At 36.7% G+C, this 20,000-nt stretch overlaps 1 protein-coding gene across 6 annotated transcripts in view; it reads right to left on the bottom strand.

Annotated features, from left to right (window-relative positions):
* LOC125036715 (ethanolamine-phosphate phospho-lyase-like) overlaps positions 1-20,000 on the bottom strand; it is a 76,009-nt gene that overhangs the window by 19,542 nt on the left and 36,467 nt on the right. For all 6 annotated transcript variants that reach the window (XM_047629548.1, XM_047629545.1, XM_047629544.1 and 3 more), the window contains exons 5-7: positions 14,425-14,570; positions 1,720-1,864; positions 1,196-1,283 (exon numbers count right to left, since the gene is read on the bottom strand). In XM_047629548.1, coding sequence (XP_047485504.1) covers positions 1,196-1,283; positions 1,720-1,864; positions 14,425-14,570 — 379 coding nt within the window. The remainder of the gene's footprint in view (positions 1-1,195; positions 1,284-1,719; positions 1,865-14,424; positions 14,571-20,000) is intronic.

Consider the following 20,000-nt stretch of genomic DNA (forward strand, 5'->3'; position numbering starts at 1 on the left):
ATGGGTGAGACTAGTGACTGACTACTTGGTGAACTAAGTAAATGTGGAGCTATTTATGTGTAAACACCATAAAAAAAACTCACAGTGGGAATGGCATGTGTGTGGTGACAAGACTCCATCCCTCCCCTCTGCAATATGAGTCAAATCACCCTCCAAGAGCTTTGTGCACTCATGGCGAGTCATTCCCGTCAAGTTTGCTTCACCCTGGCCCATAGCCAAATTTTCCCATGACAGCATGCTTACATCATCCACCCCTCAAGCAAATTTTTTTTCATGATGTAATGGTCCTGTCATCTGGTTGGGGGTTAACTAAACAGTGCATCCAGTTAGCACAAGTTAATTCTCATTACAACTCTACCTAGGAGTTAGTTAGTAGGCCTCCCCTGATTTCCCCTTTCCTTGTATTTCCTCGTATCCTTGTATTACATATATATAATATTATACCACTGGAAAATTTTGATTTTCATTTTAGTTTTCTTTTGTGAAATGTCTATATACAAAGAAATCTCTCCACAAGTGCTCAATCACCAAGTAGTCAATTAGTAGTCTTTGTAACCTCACCTGATTTACAGGAAATATGTTTTTCTCTAATAATACTATCAAAATTAATGTTATTGTTTTTATCATAGTCATTATAATTACTGTAATTGCATTAATATTAACAATAATAATATAAGGCCAATGAAAATATTTCCGAAGAGCAAGTTTTTTTGTAGCAAAGAGGTGACGATGGTAGTACTAGTAATTGACTCCTTTGCATTTAAGTACTTGTGGAGCTATCTATGTAAAAAGACAATTAATAAACTAAATTCACATAGGGCATGGTATTCCCAGCAGCATTGGGGTGATATCAATGCTATAATTATTATTGAAATATGATGATAATAACAATGATTATGGCAATATTTTTTTTTTTTTTTAATATCAAGAAAAAATGGTAAACAGGCGAGCTAGGTAAGACTAGTGACTGACTACTTGGTGAACTAAGTACATGTGGAGCTATTTATGTGTTAACACTAAAAATAAAATAAACTCACAGTGGGCATGGATTATGAAAACAGGAAGAAAGGTACAGAAACAAGAGAAAAACAGTTTGAAGGTTTGTATACACACAATCACGAACAAAAATAATATCTTTAACCAATTTAGTAATCCATACTCCCGTTCACTAGATAGCAAAAAGTTAGTACAATACCTCAAATGCCCAGAAGTATTCTCCTGTTCTTCCTAGCCCTGTCTGTACCTCATCTGCAATGCAAACACCTCCAATTTCATGGATCAAGCTGAAAGCAAATAAAAACCAGAAACAATTAAATGGATAGTATATAAACCTTAATTACTTTATAGCAGGATAAAATCTAAAGGTAGAAAAAAACTTTAATCCAGGATGTAAAAGGATTTTAATTTAATACATGTGGCAAAAGAATTTCAACAAGAGCATAATCTTAATATGTACTACTCAACTCTTCATTTTCAAGCTCTATATCAAGCTTTCTTGACTGGTATTATAATCTTCCTCCATCCATACCCATTTACTGATTTTTGCTTTGGTTTCTCCTATCAGAAAGCAATACAAGCAATCACTCAATATTCAGTTAAAACATATTTAATCTCCATAATTCTAATAAAAATACACATACACCCTAGATTTCCATTTCTGCCTGAACTGTACACATCAATCAGTTTGCTTAAACTTTAGAATATTTTGTAACCACCTACTTATACAAGAGTCTGAAGTAATTTCTTGGAGGAACAATGACGCCACAATTGACCACTATCGATTCTGAGACAAAACATGCTATTTTTCTGTTACTTCTAATGGCTTGGTGAATGATATGTTCTGCTTCCTTCACATACTTCTCAGCTGTAAAAAAAGAAAAGAAAAAGAAGAAGAAAAGAAAAAAAAAAAAACATTAGAAAGTAATTTCAGAACATGTTCTCAATAATGTTCAGAATATATCAAAGTTGGTGTGGTATACATGTGTTTAATATAACTGGCAATTGTAAGTAATTGCAATACAAATATACACTAACAAGATGTGCTCATATGATAGAACTATTTATTTTTGTTACAGGCTATGATGACAAAGGAATTGTTTGCAGCATGCCAAGATATATGGTGCTCATACATCTGTAAAATTATCATAATGGCCTGGGAATAGCTAAATTTTAGCTTGAACAAGTTTCACTTTTAACCCATTGGTAACAGATGATTGAATATCACATCATAGTAAATAATCACAGACAATGGGTGATTTTTTATCATACCATGTGTTTATATCCCTATCCCCAGGATTGGGACGTAGACCTGTGTTCTTAAGGGCTTTCTTTGCACATGGGACCTGATCCATGTCTGTCCTGCCAGACGTAGTTTCAACTGCAGAAAGAGCCTCTGTGCCAGCCTAAACATACCCATGACTTGACTATATGGTAGCACAGAGCACAAGGACAGTTTCCCTTATTTCACTGTAGTTTTGTGTAGGTTAATAGGTTAATGGTTAAAAGCAAAATAAATGTGCTAGACATATAAGGTCATGTAGCACTATAGTAAATGGTAGTGAAGGGTGGTTGAGTTAGTGATTTGTTGTCAAAGTTGGGCAAAGGAATTGACGAGTAAATGGGTTAAGGTTGGGTAAGGTAATGTATAGGGGTTAAAGTGAAGGATGTATATGCATTTGAGGAATGAAAACAGGTTTTCAAAGCAGAAAGTGTGAGAAGTTGTGGGAGGGATCAAGAAAAATCGGTCCAATTTGGCTGGGCTAAATAGATTCTATAAGAATTTTGTAGAGATGGGGGTAGTAGAAGGACGGGGGCATGTGGAAGAGGGAGTCGTGTTGAGGGAGGTAGTGTTATGGGGAGGTGGACAATAAAGTTGTAAGGTAGTAATAAGGGAGGATGGGGTAGTTGATGAAGAAGGTTGTGGGGGTATAGTTGTTGAAGTTGAGCATGTTGGGAGTAGAAATGTCTCCTGGAGTGTTGATTAGGGTGGATACTGTACTAGTCGGCATTGAGGAGGGGGTATTAGTTGTAGTGTTCAGAGCCGTGGTCAAAGGAGAGCCTGGGGTCAGGGAATCGGGCGAGTTTGAATTGGTGGAGCTATTTGATGAAGAGGCAAGCTTCATTGCCTCTAATAATGGTATGGTTAATGGTTATTCATTGTTGGCCATAATAAGCCTGGAGTATGTTGGGGAGAGAAACGGTCCACCCCTCAGGGTCGCTTGAGGGGTAAGGGCTAGAAACTAAAGCAGGGGAATACTGTGCCCATGGCTCCCTCAGGCTGTTCAGGACTGGCACAAAGTCAGCCTTTCATCCTTTCAGCACGGCTCTCACACCTTAGGAAGTGGATAGTAGAAGGGGTTGGTGAAGGGACAAAAAGGAAAAAGTAGGAGGGGGAAAAAAAAAAAAAAAAAGACCATGCAAAATTTGTTGAGTCGAGGGCTGAGTCCCAAGGTTGGGGAGTTCCCTAGCATTGGGTCCCAGTCTCCGCCTCCTAAGCCCCCCCACGACAACAACGGGCAAGGGATTGGGGGGGGGGGTAGTTTTGAGTAGGCATTAACACTTCGGTATCTGGCAAGAGGTTAGTGTTAAGTAACATTTAAATTTTTAATCTTTTGTGCATGATTTTGCTGACGTCCTCTTGTTTCTGTGATGTCTACTTATTTATAAATAAAATCAGATAAAGATTTATAGTCATTTGTATATCTCAAGAATACTAATATTTCTATAGGAGATAATAATACTGGTAAGAACAAACAACAGCAACTAGTTTCATGAATACTAAATTTGTTTGATCTTGTAACTAAAATAAGTCTCCAATTTACAGCAAAAAAATTTAATTGATTATTTTTCAATGTGTAAAATTACTTCTTTTAATGTAGTTAAAATTTTGGTGATGATTTTTGTTATTGTAAAGGTAATGTTGATTTTGTAAGTTCTTTTTTGTTCCAGATACTGCAGCAGCAGAATGGCTCTGTATCATTAGAAAAAAATGTAGCAGAAAGTTACATTGATTTTCCATTTGTTGTAGTTATATTGTTGAACTTTTGTGATTTCTTGCTCATTGGAATTATAAAGTTACTATCATTATAAATTTAGTGTCAAGTTCTAAGGCTGCCACTGATTTCATAACTTCTTAAATATTGTAGTTTGTATTTTTTAATCATTGGTGATAACTGATTTTTTTGTCTTAAATTCACATATATTTTTGTTACATTTGTAAGTTTGATCATCAATAAATAAGACAAAAGGAAAATAGTTTTCCTGAAATACATACATCTTAAGCAAAGCTTGAATGAAAAATAAATGCAAATGTACCACACAAGTCATTTGTTACCCAAGTATGTAAGTCATATTTTTATTTATAAATGACCACTAGAAATGCACCACATAGAGAGAGAGAGAGAGAGAGAGAGAGAGAGAGAGAGAGAGAGAGAGAGAGAGAGAGAGAGAGAGAGAGAGAGGGAGAGAGAGAGGGAACTTGAGGCTTCATCAAGTGTGTGTGTGTGTGTGTGTGTGTGTGTGTGTGTGTGTGTGTGTGTGTGTGTGTGTGTGTGTGTGTGTGTGTGTGTGTGTGAGTGTGTGTGTGTGTTAGGGAGTGAGAGAGAAACTGTATTAGATAAGAGACTCTCAGGATGACACATTCAAAGTTACTGCTTGCAGGTGAGTGCCCTGCACTCTTTTAACCCAATGCCGCCAGGAAAATTAATAAAAAATGGGGAAAATGCTATGCTTATTTTCTATATTTTTCGTAAAATGTCTGCACAGAGATGCTAGGGCTAAGCCACAAAGGAGTCAATTAGTAGACCTTGTGACCCTATGTGATATGAATTGGTGGGAAAATTGTATTTTTTACTAGTGCTATGAATATCGATGATGTTATTTTTATTATAAACATTATCATTACTATAATGTTATAAACACTAGTAACAGCAAAATAAGATAATGTAAAATATTTTCGTAAATCAAAGAAAAGGGTAAACGGGCGAGACAGGCAGTACTCATAATTGGCTCATTGGTGACTTAGTAGAAGTGTTGCCATCTATGTGTAAAGACAATCAAACAAGTAACAGTGGGCATAGTACATATGTACATGTCATGCCTGTCGGCATTGGTTTAAACCATCCAGAGGAAACTGGTAAATATATGTACACATACACACACACACACACACACACACACACACACACACACACACACACACACACACACACACACACACACACACACACAGACACACACACACATATTTATACATATACACATATATATATATATATATATATATATATATATATATATATATAAAAATATATATACATATACATATATATACACACACACATACAAATATTCATATGTATTTGTATATGGAATAAATATGCATGTACATATTTGTATATATTTATATAAACATATATATAACTATATATATCTATATCTGTATCTATATCTATATATATATGTATATATATATAGTTATAGATATATTTGTATATATATATAGTTATAGATATATTTGTATATATATTTATATAAATGTGTATATATATATATATATTTATATAAATGTATATATATATTTATATAAATGTATATATATATATATACCTATATAAATGTATATATATAGCAATATAGATATAAACATATATATACACATATATATACATACATATAAACTTATATATACATATACGTATATATACATATATATAAACTTATATATACATATACATATATATACATACATATAAACTTATATATTCATATAGATATATATACATATACATATATATATATATACACACACATTTATATACATACATACATACATACATATGTGTGTGTGTGTGTGTGTGTGTGTGTGTGTGTGTGTGTGTGTGTGTGTGTGTGTGTGTGTGTGTGTGTGTGTGTACATATAGATAAATAAATATATATGTAAGAATTGGAGCATAAATTCTAAGTATATGTATTATAATACATTATATATATATATATATGTATTATAATACATATACTTAGAATTTATGCTCCAATTCTTACATATATATTTATTTATCTATATACACACACACACACACACACATACATCCATACATTTATATATATATATATATTTATGATCCATATTCATGATGACAAATGTAGAAAAGGTATGAATGAGAATGAATATCTCTTTATTGTGAAGATATTAATTATCATTCATACCTTTTCTACATAACATATATATATATATATATATATATATATATATATATTATATATATATATAAATATATATATTTATACGCATATATATACACATATATATACATATATATATATATATATATATATATATATATATATATACATATATATATACATATATATACATATATATATATATTATATATATATAATATATATATATATGTATATACATACATATGTATATATATACATAATGGTTAATGGTTAATGGTTAAAAGCAAAATAAATGTGCTAGACATCTAAGGTCATATAGCACTAAAGCTAATGTTTGTGAAGGATGGTTGGGTAAGTGATTAGTTGTTAAAGCTGGGTTAAGGAATTGGTGAGTGAATGGGTTAGGGTCGGATGAGGTAATGTAAAGGGGTTAGATCAAGTGAAGGATATATATGCGTTTGAGGAAGGAAAACAGGTTGTCAAAGCAGAAAGTGTGAGATTCTGTAAGGATGTCTGATAAGTTGGGATGTCTATGTAGGGAGGACATGGGCATGACAATAGAATATGTGGGACTGAAAGAGGAACATTCGGTAACCGCGAATGTTCCAATGAAGGAAAGTTATATAGCTCGTTGATTTACTGGCAAAGATTGTAGTGCGTGTTGGAGAATTTGAAGGGGAAGGTGCTAGAGGGTGCGGTAAAGAATGAGGTTGGGGAGGTGGTGTTGTATCAGGAGGGGTGTCGGGAGGTAGAGGGTCTGGGGAAGAGGGTACTTGTGACATGAGGGTTTCACGTGTGTATCCAGGAGCGAGTGGAAGGGATAGAGGGGATAGTGGGAGGGTTAATATATGTGGGGCTGGAGTCAGGGGGAATGGGTTTTGTTGGGATTGGGTAGGAGGATTGGGTGTAGGGAGAATATGAGTAGGAGGAGGATGGATATCGGCAGTCACTTTGAGTGTGGAGGGAGCGAGAGTTGTAGAATTTGAAGGTGGATGAGTATTAGTTTGGGACTCGATTATGTAGTTCTGGATATCTTCAAGAGTTTCTGTAGTGGAGTTGGTTGGGGAGTTTTGTGAGGGGTGGAAGAGAAGTCTGGTGTCTGAAAAATAGGGGCAAAGGAAGGTGGAGGTGATTGTGAGGTAGGGGAAGAGGGGGTGGAACGTTTATTCTGTCTGCTGCGGGTAGTGCGGGGAGGGAGAGGGGAAGGTGTTGGGGCTGTAGTAGAGATTGGGGTGTCTGGATTTAGGATAGCAAAAGAATTTGATTGGGTAGAGATTGGAGTGTCTGGGTTTAGGATGGCAAAAGAATCTGACTGGGGAAGGTAGGAGGTAGAAGAGGGGAAGTTAGATGGAGGGGGGTTGGGTTTAGGAGAGGGTGTAGGAGCTTGGGAGGTAGGGGGATTGGCAGAGTGAGCGACATTACTGGAGTAGGGGGTAAGAGAAAAGCCTTGTCGACGTGCTTCCTGTCTGGCTTCACGTAGAGTGAGTCCAAGTCTGAATCTGAGAGTTGCTACCTCAGACTCAAATTTGGAGGTGGGGCAGCCTCTATAAAATACATTATGGGGGCCGCCACAGTTTGCACATGTGCGTGATTGTGCAGAGCAATTTGATCGAGTATGGCCAGGTTGGGCACATAGCGGGCATCTGGCTGTGGAACGGCAATGTTTGGCAGGATGTCCTAAATGCCAACAATTTTGGCACTGATGAGGAGGAGGTTGGTATGGTCGGACAGGTAGGGATTCCCCATCTATGTAAACATTTAAGGGAAGGTCATGTCTACGGAAAGTATTTTTGGCAATGTTGATGGATTTCTTACGATTTCCTCTGGGAGGAATGGAGTAGCATTGTACATATGTTGCATCATAGTCTGTGAGACAAGCGAGTAAGTCCTCTCCACAATCTGACCATTCTTTGTCATGGATTGGGCAATCTGTTGGGGAGATAGAGACAGTTCCAGTGCAAGTATTGAGGGTTGGATGAGGTTCTGTAGGGATGGGATTACCACATAGATCAGTTAGTTTTGTTAATGCTATAGCTTGGTTTTCAGTTGTTACTGTGACGAGATGGGAGTGGTCGCGTCGGCTACGGAAAGAGACTTTGCCTACTTGTTTTTGGAGGCATTGTTGGAAGAGGAGGGTGTTTTGAGAGTACGGAGCTGTGGGAGGGATCACGAAAAATCGGTCCCATTTGGCTGGGCTAAATAGAGTATTTAGGATTCTTGTAGAGGTGGGGGTAGTAGAAGTGCGGGGACGTGTGGAGGAGGGAGTAGTGTTGAGGGGGGTAGTGTTACGGGGAGGTGGGCAATAAGGTTGTAAGGTAGTAATAAGGGGAGATGGGATGGTTGATGAAGAAGGTTGTGGGAGTAAAGGTGTTGAAGTTGAGCATGTTGGGAGAAATGTCTCCTGAGGGTTGGTTGTTGATTAGGGTTGATACTGTACTAGTATGCATTGATGATGGGGGAGTTGTTGCAGTGTTCGGAGCCGTTGTCAAAGGAGAGCTGGGATTGGGGCTATTTGATAAAGGGGCAAGCCTCATTGCCCCTAAGATTGGGGTTATGTCTTCATTATTCGCCATGATAAGCCTGGAGTATGTTGGGGAAAAAAAATAGTCCACCCCTCAGGGTCCCCTTGAGGGGTAAGGGCCAGGTTGGCAGGGGAATACCGTGCCCATGGTTCCCTCAGGCCGTTCAGGACTGACATAAAGTCAGCCTTTCATCCTTTCAGCACGGCTCTCACACCTTAGGAAGTGGATAGTAGAAGGGATTGGTGAAGAAACTGAAACGAAAAGTATGAGTGGGAAAAAAGACTAAGCAAAATTAGTTGAGTCGATGGCTGAGTCCCAAGGTTGAGGAGTTCCCCATCATTGGGTCTCAGTCTTCGTCTCCTAAGCCCCCCCACAACAACAACGGACAAAGGATTGGGGGGGGGGGGGGTTCCTGTATGAAGGTGCAACATTAGCAATTTTCCAAGCTTTTGGTAGTTTTGCTTGTCTCACTGAATTTTGGAATATTAACAATAATGGAGTACATAATTCTTCGGCACATTACCTCAGAACCCAGTAAGATATCTCATCTGGCCCCTCTGCTTTAGTCTTATCTAATCCTTTCAGAGGTCTTTAATTTCATTCTTTTCGAGTGTGATATTTTTGATATTCTGATTTACATTTGAATGGTACAGGTCCTGAACAAACACTGACTGAAATTTCTCATTAAGGCTTTCACACATTTCCTTTTCCTTTGTACAATTGATATTACTGTCTTTAATGGAGATAATATGATCTCTATTTTTAGTCTTACAATTTAGTAAGTTAAAAAAGAACTTTGGTTGGTTGTACATTTATTGATTATATTCTTTTCAAAGTCTAATTTTGCCCCCCTCATAGTTTGGGTATAGTCATTTCTTCCTACTTTATACCTTTCATACTCTGTCTTCTGCACCTTCTCCAAAGGTGAATCACTTTTGGTCATTTCTTGCTTCAGCTTTGAATCTTCAAACAAATTTTTCTACTCCTTGTTTATAGACTTTGCAAAATTTAGAATATTCAGGAGGGTTTCCCAGCTTATGCTATCAAAGAAATCTTCAAGACTTCTATGATTACCTCTCTTGTAATTGTACTTTCCTTTTCTTTCCTTACTTACAATGAGTTTTTCCTGTAGCAGACAGTATTTCAGCTTAATTACTACCTGATCACTTTTTCCTAAAGGAGGGCAGTACTCCATATCCTTAATGTCATCTTTATGCTTTGTATATATCAGGACAAGAATAGATGGTATATCTAGCCCTCTTATCCTGGTATGATCTGTTACATTCTGGAAGAGACGAAATTCATTTATGACATCTAGTAATTTTGCTCTGGGATTGAAACTTTCCCAGTTAAATTTGCTATTAAAATCCTCCATTACATAAATTTCTTTTGCATTAGTTTCCGAAAGTTTTAGCACTTCTTCCAGCTCTTTAACATTTCTTGAATAAGTTTTTGGTAATTTTCTTGTGACCACACAAATGTACGAGATGGCATGTACACTGTGGATATTATTATATTTACTCTGTTTGTTTCTACCTGTAGTTCTACTATGGGATCTTGTTGAATCTCTATCTCCTTTATAATAATTTCTTTCACTGTTAACCCAATGTGCACAGGTGGCAAGACTGCTATGCCATGCCCACTGTAATAAGAACTTTATCTATTGTCTTTACATATAGAGGGCTCTACAAGTGTTTAGTCACCTAGGAGTCAGCTATTAGTTATATTTATCACATCTATTTACCCTTTTCCTTCAATTTTTGAAAGCTTCACTTCTACTATTTTATTGTCTTTGATGTTATTAATACTTTAATAACAATTTAATAATCATAATATCAATAAGGATGATAACAATGTCAATATTAGTAGTATTGGAAAGAAAAACATATTTTCCCACCAATTCAAGGAATGGGGAAATCAGGATCGGTCACTAGGGCCAACTGATACAACTCTTTGCTGCTGATCACACATGGAGCCATTTGTATGTAAAAAAAACTCCCTAGAATCTAAAGGGGACAGTAAATAAGCCCGCTGACATTGGGTTAATATTGCTACCCCCTCCATTTCCATTTGCCTATCTTTTCTCCTAAATACTGTAGTCTCTGAGTCCTAATGTTCCATTGTTTATAGAGGGATCCAGTTTGGATTCAGTGATGAATATTACATCTAGTTTATTACTTTCAATAACTGCATCTAGTTCTAGTAACTTTGAACATAAACCATCTATATTTGTATAAACAATTTCTACATAATCTTTCAATATTCCTTTTGGCTGCAAGGCTAATGATTGTCTGTCTCCATATTTTCCTCCCGATAGTAAATTTGTTTTGCTTGGAGGCCTCTCACTCTCTAAATGAACAAGTCTTTTTTCTTCTTCAGTCCATTGTTCGTTTTTGTTTTTTACCACTTCCATTTTTTTCTGCCGTATTTCTCAGTCATCTTTAGTCATATTTTCTCTTATCTTGATTTTCTTATATTCCTTGTGTGTGGCCAGGACTTTAGCTTTCTTTATTACAGTTACCATTTGTTTATTCGTGAATGTAACTTTCCCTTTTTGAATAATTCCACCCTCCTGTGGGCTATGATATTCTGCTCCAAGAATTCTGGATTTATGACCTTGAGAATATTGACTATCAATTTCTTGTCCTCGTTGTATTGCTCGATTCCATGTTCTACAACTTTTTCTTCATGTCCCAATATGACTATTCCTTGTGTGTTGCTCAAGTTGTGACTTAAATTCCTTTTTCTTTACTGTCTCTGCAAGCTATTTCTATTTCTTCCTTTGTGATCTTGATGTCTTTTGTTAACTTTTTTTTCCATTTCATTTACAGTTCCCTTTACATATGCACAGATCGGCATACATCGGCATATGAAGCTGCTTAACAGTTTCATTTGTTTTGATTACTTCATCAACTTTTTTTTTGCAGATTCTTTGCCTCGATTTAACTCTGTTGCAAATCATGGCTTCTATTTCTTCCATCTTTTCCTTGAGTTCTTTGATTTTCATGTCAGACTTTTCAGTATTCTCTGCCTGAATGGTTGCATTCCTGCATAAATTATCCACCAATTTCTTCAAATTTACATTTTCTTCACATATTTTCGAACATTCTGCTACCAGGTTGTCTATCTTGGCTTCAAGAGCCACAATTCTAGCTGCTGCTTCCATTAGCTTCATTTTCCTGGTTTGAATGGTTACCCATAAAACAAATACAAAAGTAGAGCTGTACTCACGTCACTATGCGCGAAAACGCTTACCAGCAGACTTAGACCATCCATTCCCTGATCTTCTCCGTATTTAACAACATGTAAGAGCTGTGTGTCATTGGTTCGATGCATTGTGTGTGTGTGTGTGTGTGTGTGTGTGTGTGTGTGTGTGTGTATTTGTACATATATACATATACATATATATGTACAGACACACATATACAGATATAATGTATGTAGATGTAAATACATATGTGCATATGTTATTTATATATACATTCATATTCACACACACACACACACACACACACACACACACACACACACACACACACACACACACACACACACACACACACACACACACACACACAGTCAGACAGGTTCAACACAAAACTTTCATTAACTTTATAAATGCATAAAAACAATTTCTAAAGAAATTACAAACAATGATTTTTATCTGCTCCATGGAGTAACCGATGAATTCCTCTGGGAAAGAATGCTCTAGGTCTGGTTATCATCCCCTCAGCCCCTAGATTTTACACCATGGTGCAACTATTTGGCCCAGATAACCAGCTGAACCACCCTTAACACAAGAGAACAACTGACCAGACATGGACCTGGGTGGACTGCAAAACAACCATTCTTGTCCAACTGTACCAAAGGTTTTCACAACATTCTTAGGATAAGTCAATGTTTATCCTTCCCAAAACACTGCTCACAAAGTTTCAACAGTGACTATAGGGATTTGCACACTATAGTAATCTGCCTTTCTAACTACATCCCATGTGTGATTATTATAATATACATATGGTTATATACAATGCCCATCATAGTTTGAATACTGCAGCAGCTGATAGTGCTTTTTGGTTCATTATGTAGTTTGCCCATTAAAACTCCTCAAATCATTTCTTCCATATTCTATCTCACTGGCAGGGAGTCGCAGAGTACTGTTTACACCAGGGAGAGTATGCTTTGCATAGAGCTTTCTGTGCTGTTGGTCACAGTGGTCAAGAACAGCATGCAAATTGTGTCCTCTCTGGAGCCTGCATTATTCGAGTTATGGTTCACAGATGACACATTCCACACTCATTTATCAATGAGAGTAATGCAAAATCCATTTCCTAAATGCCAAATGAGTTTAATCACCCTCATAGCTTTGTTCACTTGTGGCAAGTCTCCCAAGCCTTCAGCTGAAATGATCATGATGGCAAGTTTGTCTCATCCCAACCCACAACCAAATTTCCCCATGATGGCATGTTCACATCACCCACTCCTAAATCCAAACTTTTTCATGATGTGATGGTTACATCATCCAGATTGTCAAATATCACAGTGAACAACAACTGTAAAATGTATGGATATTAAGTGTGAAATTGGCACAATAATGAGGAAAACTTTACAACACAAAAGACAGTAACATGTGGAAAATTATCCCTAGAGTAATATCATGGGGTATATTTTACCCTGTATTTTTTTTTTCTCTCTCTCTCTCTCCTGGGTCACATATTCTAAGAATCTGGAGCAGAAGCAAGCCATTAGATTGATGCACTACATATACATGAAAAATGGTAGCAATGAGCCTCATCTGGCCCTGGGCACAACAGCTTCTCAGCCACCACAACCCTCCAGCATACCATCAGTCATGTTTGTGACCTCTCCTCACACAGGACTGCACAGCAGAATCAAACTCCCAGCACTGCATCCATAGTGATACACAGATGCAACAAATGTAGATGCCTGTGTACCCCCATAACATATATCCAGTCCGTGAAGATTGCAATGCAGAAGGAAGGCAAGGCATTTTATATTTCAAACTCAGTGTACTCTCTGAACATATTTTGGGTCATTACAATACAAAAATAACATATAAATATAAAAATGAAGTAGCATTTTGGGACAAAACAATGTCCCTCTTTTGATCCTTTCCCTATCAGATTGTAATGGTATGCAGTGGTTGTCTCTTCAATTATAAAGCTCCAAGATATTTGGGTGTTTGAATAACATGGCAAAAGTTTTCAGCATCCATGGTATATTTTTGATATATAATTTTATAAGAAAATAATTATGTTTTTCTATTTTTCAAGTTTTTTAAAAGTTACTCATAAAAATTAATACTGTTTTTCTTTTAAATGTATTTCATACTTCACATGGAAAAAGAGAAGAAACAGTAGTTCCATTATATTTTGTATATAAAAAAGTGAGTCTGTCTGTCTGTCTGTCTGCATTGCAATAATATTTTTTAATGATGTTCAGTAGAGGGGAATATATTACCCTGCAACAGTTTTAGTGTCACACTACCACACTGTAATATTCTAGGGTTACAGGAAACAGTGGCACAATAAGATGGGAAATACTTTTGAGTTAAACAAAAATTTACAAAATACAAGAACAATGCATGATCTTTGTACCTAATCATTATTTTCATTTATCCCTCAGTAAAACCAGTCTATAAAAAAATGGCACAGTAAGGAAAAAATAAAACAAACAGCATAATCCCTTGTTTTCTTACCTGCTCTTAGATCATCCTCTCGGTAAAGGCCACGATATGTGTCTGGACATGGAATGACATGAACAAATTCTTTCTTCCCCAGTGGCATTTGTTTGAACATCTTCGGACTAATATCAATCAAGTTTCCTAGGTTCCCGTGGTAGGCACTATAAAGAAATAATAATATATTAATTAATTTAAGGAATATGGTATATATGCCCTCCTGATTCTAGATGTTCATGATCTATCTAACAACACCCACTTTATAACTTACAAATTACAGCTAAGCAGATAAGCTTGGGGTTAAAATATATTATGCCTATCACTACCCTTCAGCATGCTCTTCCATATCTGAAATGGAAAATTACTTCACCTACAACTTCATTTAGTCTCAGGTTTGGTGTCAGGTTCTTCAGCATCTTATATATATATATGCATATTTTCTATCCTTAAAATCTGATGCAAATGCATGCTTAAAAATAAAAAATTGCTTCAGTGTAATAACTGTCATGCAAAACAGCATCATATATGTTACCATAAAGAAAAGTAAACTGACCAACTCATTGCTGTAGCCAGCCTGAATCAACAAGTATGGGTGAATGGTTGGTTAATATCTTAAACGAATAAGGGTCATATAGTGCTATGATAAAATATTGTAGTGAATGGGGTTTAAGTAAGTTCTTTATTAGAACAAAATGTGTCAGATTTCAATCATCATACAGAATAATAGGATATTATGGTATTGAAAGGGGTAAAAGGAGGGGGAGTAAATGGGGTAGGATATGGATAGATAGAAGGGGAAAGAGTTCAGGACAAAGGTGATTAGATCAAATGGAAAGTACCTATGGGTCTGAGGAAAGAGAACAAGTTGTCAATTGAAAAGGTGGGGATTCTGTGAGGATGTCCAACAGATTGGCAGGTTGGGAAAGAGAGGACAAGTAAGGAAAATCAAGAGTATGGGCTATAGCAAAGTGGGGGCAGAATATTAAGCTATGTGGAACTGAAAGAGGAACATGCATGAGAACCATAGAAGTGAGTTGGATCATGACATGAGGTATGAATGTGTGAGGCAGCTGTGACCTATTCGTAAACAGGCAAGATGCAACTGATAAAAATTTCCCGGAGTAGGTTTGCACCTCCATTACAAAAGATATTTATCTCTTCTGCCATCTTTTGCATTCCAGAGTTATCATTGGATGTCTAGTTTAATGTTCAATGATTTCTCTTGCTTTTGTTCACTGTTTTTATTCTCCACTTTTTTTTTTTTTTTTTTTTTTTAATATTAGCTGTTCAGGGAACATGAGTAATTGGGTTAGTGTATATGTGGTGTTAGGGAAATCCACATATGTATTAGTGGCTTGTGTAGAACTCGGCTAATTTGAAAAGTGGACAGAGCACTGACAGCACTGTGCAGTGGTGCCACATTCATTACTTGACTACTGTTGGAGTGGCCTGTTTCTTCAGGAAACTGACATTGACTTTTCAGAAATGGGTAATCTAGAAATCAGACACTGTCATGTCAAGTAGTGGGGTTGCCTGGCACTCCTCAAACTGGGGGACAGTAACAGCAAGCTGGAATAGAGCTTTAAACCTAGCAGAGCTTATGTTTATCTTGTAAATCAGATACCTGTAAACCAAGGCACAAAGTTATCTTGTTGTTGACTCATGATAATGGCCTCCTTCAAAAGAAGGGAAACAACAATCACAGTGTGCTGCCAGTCACAACTTGGCAGCACACAGGCTAGGGTGGAAGCTTGTGCAGAGAACACCCTGGCTAGGAGACTAATTTTGGGCTACCATCAGCTGGACAATGTGCATTTAATATTGCCACTATTTGGCTTAACAATTACTGTGCTTTCCTTTCTTGCTCTGTGCAGCCACACTGCTCAGCTTGATGGTTGTCTCCTGGTTGTACCACAGTAACCAACTGGCACACAAGGGTTCAATTGCATACCATATCTATATTTTACAGACTTACACATAAACACAAACAAAATTACACACAGAGAACTCTTGACTTTGTCTTGTGGGGTACTATTTAGTACCTATATTCATTGCATGCTTTATGAAATATTTTTGAGAGAAACCATTTTGCATTTTATAAGTGATATCCTGTTATATCCTGGCAATATCCCAGACACCAGGTGACACCTAATTACATTACAAATTCACTTCCTAGTCGCTGGTATGAAGGTTCGGATGCCCAAATGACAACTGGCTAGGTGTCTAGCAGTATGTGCTAATGTACCCCCAGCATCATCAAATTTTACAGAAAATTTTACCCACTGCTAACTGGTTCATGTATGATAAAGCTGAGTTGGGTGATGTATCTTGTTTTCCTTCATGTTTCAATTAAAAGTACTTTCCAGATACTTTTTTTTTGTGTGTGAGGGGGGGTTCTACTTATTCTCTTTATCTTAGCTCCCTTTTTCAAACCAATAACAGGAATGTAGCTTGGAGTTGGGTATTTGCAGCCCCTTAAAATTGTTAATACTTCCAGCTTGTCTGTCGACCTACACTGAATATAATGACTGATTTTTCAAGTTTCCTTAACGTAAATTTTGGTCTTTCATACTTCAAGAGCTTGATTTTACACACCAGTCATATATTAAATATTTTCTACACAGTGTAGGATTAAGGTGAAAAAGGAATAACAATTGAACTATTAGTAAAAGTTAAAATTATATAAATTACCCAAATACATATAAACTAATAAAAACAAATTAATTTTATAATAAAAAATGTATATATACATAAATGTTAGAAATACCAATAGCTCACCTAAAATATGTAACAGTATAGTATGTAAAGGTGGAATGAGGATAGGGAACTGGCAGTATAAAATATGCCATACTATACTAGAATTACTGTTCCCACTCACTACCTTCCATTCAACAAAGAGACAGGAAACACTATAAAGTGCTATGGGAGACGAGGACCTCCAAGGGGAATGGTATAATGGTATGGCCAGTGGAAACTTGCTAAACAGTACCAGATTAGTGAGCAAATATCAGTCACAGCCAAAATCAATGTGTCAGAATATAACAGCTTATGCTCAATCACGGTGGAAAGGACTCTACATACATGGTGCAGCAAGCCTTTGGGATAAATAAAAAGTGAGTAAAAATTTATTAAATTTTTCCCTTGCCCATTTTGAGATATATGCATTTTTCATATTCTTTGATTTTTTTCCCACAAGATCAACTATAAAAGCCACCGACCTGAAGTTTTCTTGGGAGAATGGTTTTAACCTATTAAAGATAGGGGAAAATCTATCTCCATTTATTTTTTAACAAGGAAGGATAAATTAAAAAAAAATGCTATGAAAATGATTACAACTTATAGTTGACTCAATTAAGTCTAGTTTTGTTATGTTGTCTATGAAGAGTACACGTTTACTTTTTTAATCTCTTTCCATGGGGGAATCCAAAATTGTAATTTAGCAACATTTTGGACTCATTTGTGGGAAAAGAAAAAGAAATTCAACAAAGCATTTTATTTAAGTGTATGTACATTTCTACAAAGCATCATTTACATGACACAGATTAAGTAGGCATACACAATAAAGGTGTATTGTATAGATTTTGGTGGGGGAGACAAATTTGATAAAATCCCTCTCAAATGAAAAAAATATTTTATAAAAAGTATAAACAAATAATAATTCATAATAAAACTGAACATTTTTCCACTGCCTTTCTGTAATGTAAATTGAGCTGGTACAAACAATAAAATATTTAGATTTTTCTTAAAAGGGAGGGGGAGGATTTGATCAAATCATCTTAAAAGGATATGTCTTACATTTTTAAAGCCCAACTGCCTCATCAAGTTTGTTTATATTTCAATCACTCTCCTATTTCCAGGTCCCAGAGGTTAGCGACCCTAACATGTGTGGGGCCCAGCTCCTTCTAACCCTGAATGTAGATGCTAGGTTCTGTGACTTACCACCTACTCTTGAGTGGGGCAACATGAAATAGGATGGAAGATGTGGCATCCACCCTAAGCATCCACTTCAAGTTTAATCTTAGACATGCCATTTGGGTTAAGGGTTTGAAACATGCATTCATGGGTCAGGATGAACAACTGCCACTACTAAAGACTGACCTGAGATAAGTGAAGTTTCACTTGACAGACTTAGAAAGATGACGACTTTGGGATTTGCCATTGCTATTTTTAATTGATACACAATGCTTAACCCAATTGCCCCATATGGCAAGAGTACATGCCATGCCCACTGAAATACAAGTTTGTTAATTGTATTTACACATAGATGGCTCTACAAGTGCTTAATCATCAAGGAGTCAGTTATTAGTCCTACCTGTCTCACCTTTTGCATTATTTCATTGTCTAAATTTTACCAAGATTTTAATAACAATATAATAATCATAACATCAATAACAATAATAACAGTATCGGTATCAATTGAATTAAAAAGAAAAACACAGTCTACCGACAATTCAAAGAACGGGAAAATCAGGATCAGTAACTTGGTGGCTGAGCACATGTGGAGCCATCTGTATATAACAAAAAATCACAAAAAAATACAGGGGCAAAACATAATCTGGGGCATTTGGGTTAAGAGTACTGTGAGACATCAAATACTTACTGCAACTCAAGAACCTAATGGTGACCACCCAAGAACAAGCAGAAGAGGTCATAGACCTTGCCTACCAAGCCCTGAGAAAACTGAAACTAAAGCCCTTCCCCACAAGTGCTTGTGGTTTATTTAGCACATAGTAATATCATATCAGACCCTGGAATGGTAAAGAGAATCACAGCATCTGTCAAGGTATTATTCTACTCGGTATACAAGGCAAGGCATTTGCATTCATCCCCTGATAAATCAGAGACCACCTGCTATATCAGCAGAGACCAAGACAATCTGGATTCACTCCTGCCAAATCCACGATAGACCGTGCCTTGTACTTTGATTTATTGAATAGCACTGTTATGAGTTTAACCATGGGCTGCTTGCATCATACTCTGACCTCAAGGTGTTTGACAGTGTATCACAAATCATGCTGAAAGATCTTGAGACTCAGAGGAATTCCAACAAAGATCATTGGACAAAGAGAAGCCTATATACAAACTGTGAAGTGTGAAGACGACAAATTCTCTTCTATGCATTCAAAGAGTGAGGCTTATTAGCAGTTACAAGCACCGGCTAATGGTTAGAGACATCATTCAAAGTCAATACAGGACAACACCCAGCATGGCTCAATCGGGAGAGTGCTCTAATGACTCAAGTGTCATAGGTTCGAGCCACTGCTGGGCCAGGGGTTGACCTGCCCGAGCCTTGTGGTAAGGGTGTGTGTGTGTAAATGGAAGTATGAGCGGACCATGCAGAGAGCTTCAAAGTGATCCTAAGAATCTCTGCACCAGGTGGGCAATACCATAAGCCTTACCTTTTTTTTACTGGGCAATATTATGATCTGATAACTTGACTTTGCTAAAGATGTTGCAATCCTGTCTGAATCTTTTTAAGACCCTAGTGGTGGTTCTCCATGTATTCAGCAGTGAGATGAGACTCCTACACCAACACCAAGAATGCATCTTCCTAGTGTAATTCACACCTCTATGGGGCGAAAAAGTCAACAGAC

This window comes from Penaeus chinensis, chromosome 21, assembly GCF_019202785.1.
Source record: "Penaeus chinensis breed Huanghai No. 1 chromosome 21, ASM1920278v2, whole genome shotgun sequence".
In the NCBI taxonomy this organism is placed as follows: Eukaryota; Metazoa; Arthropoda; class Malacostraca; order Decapoda; family Penaeidae; genus Penaeus; species Penaeus chinensis.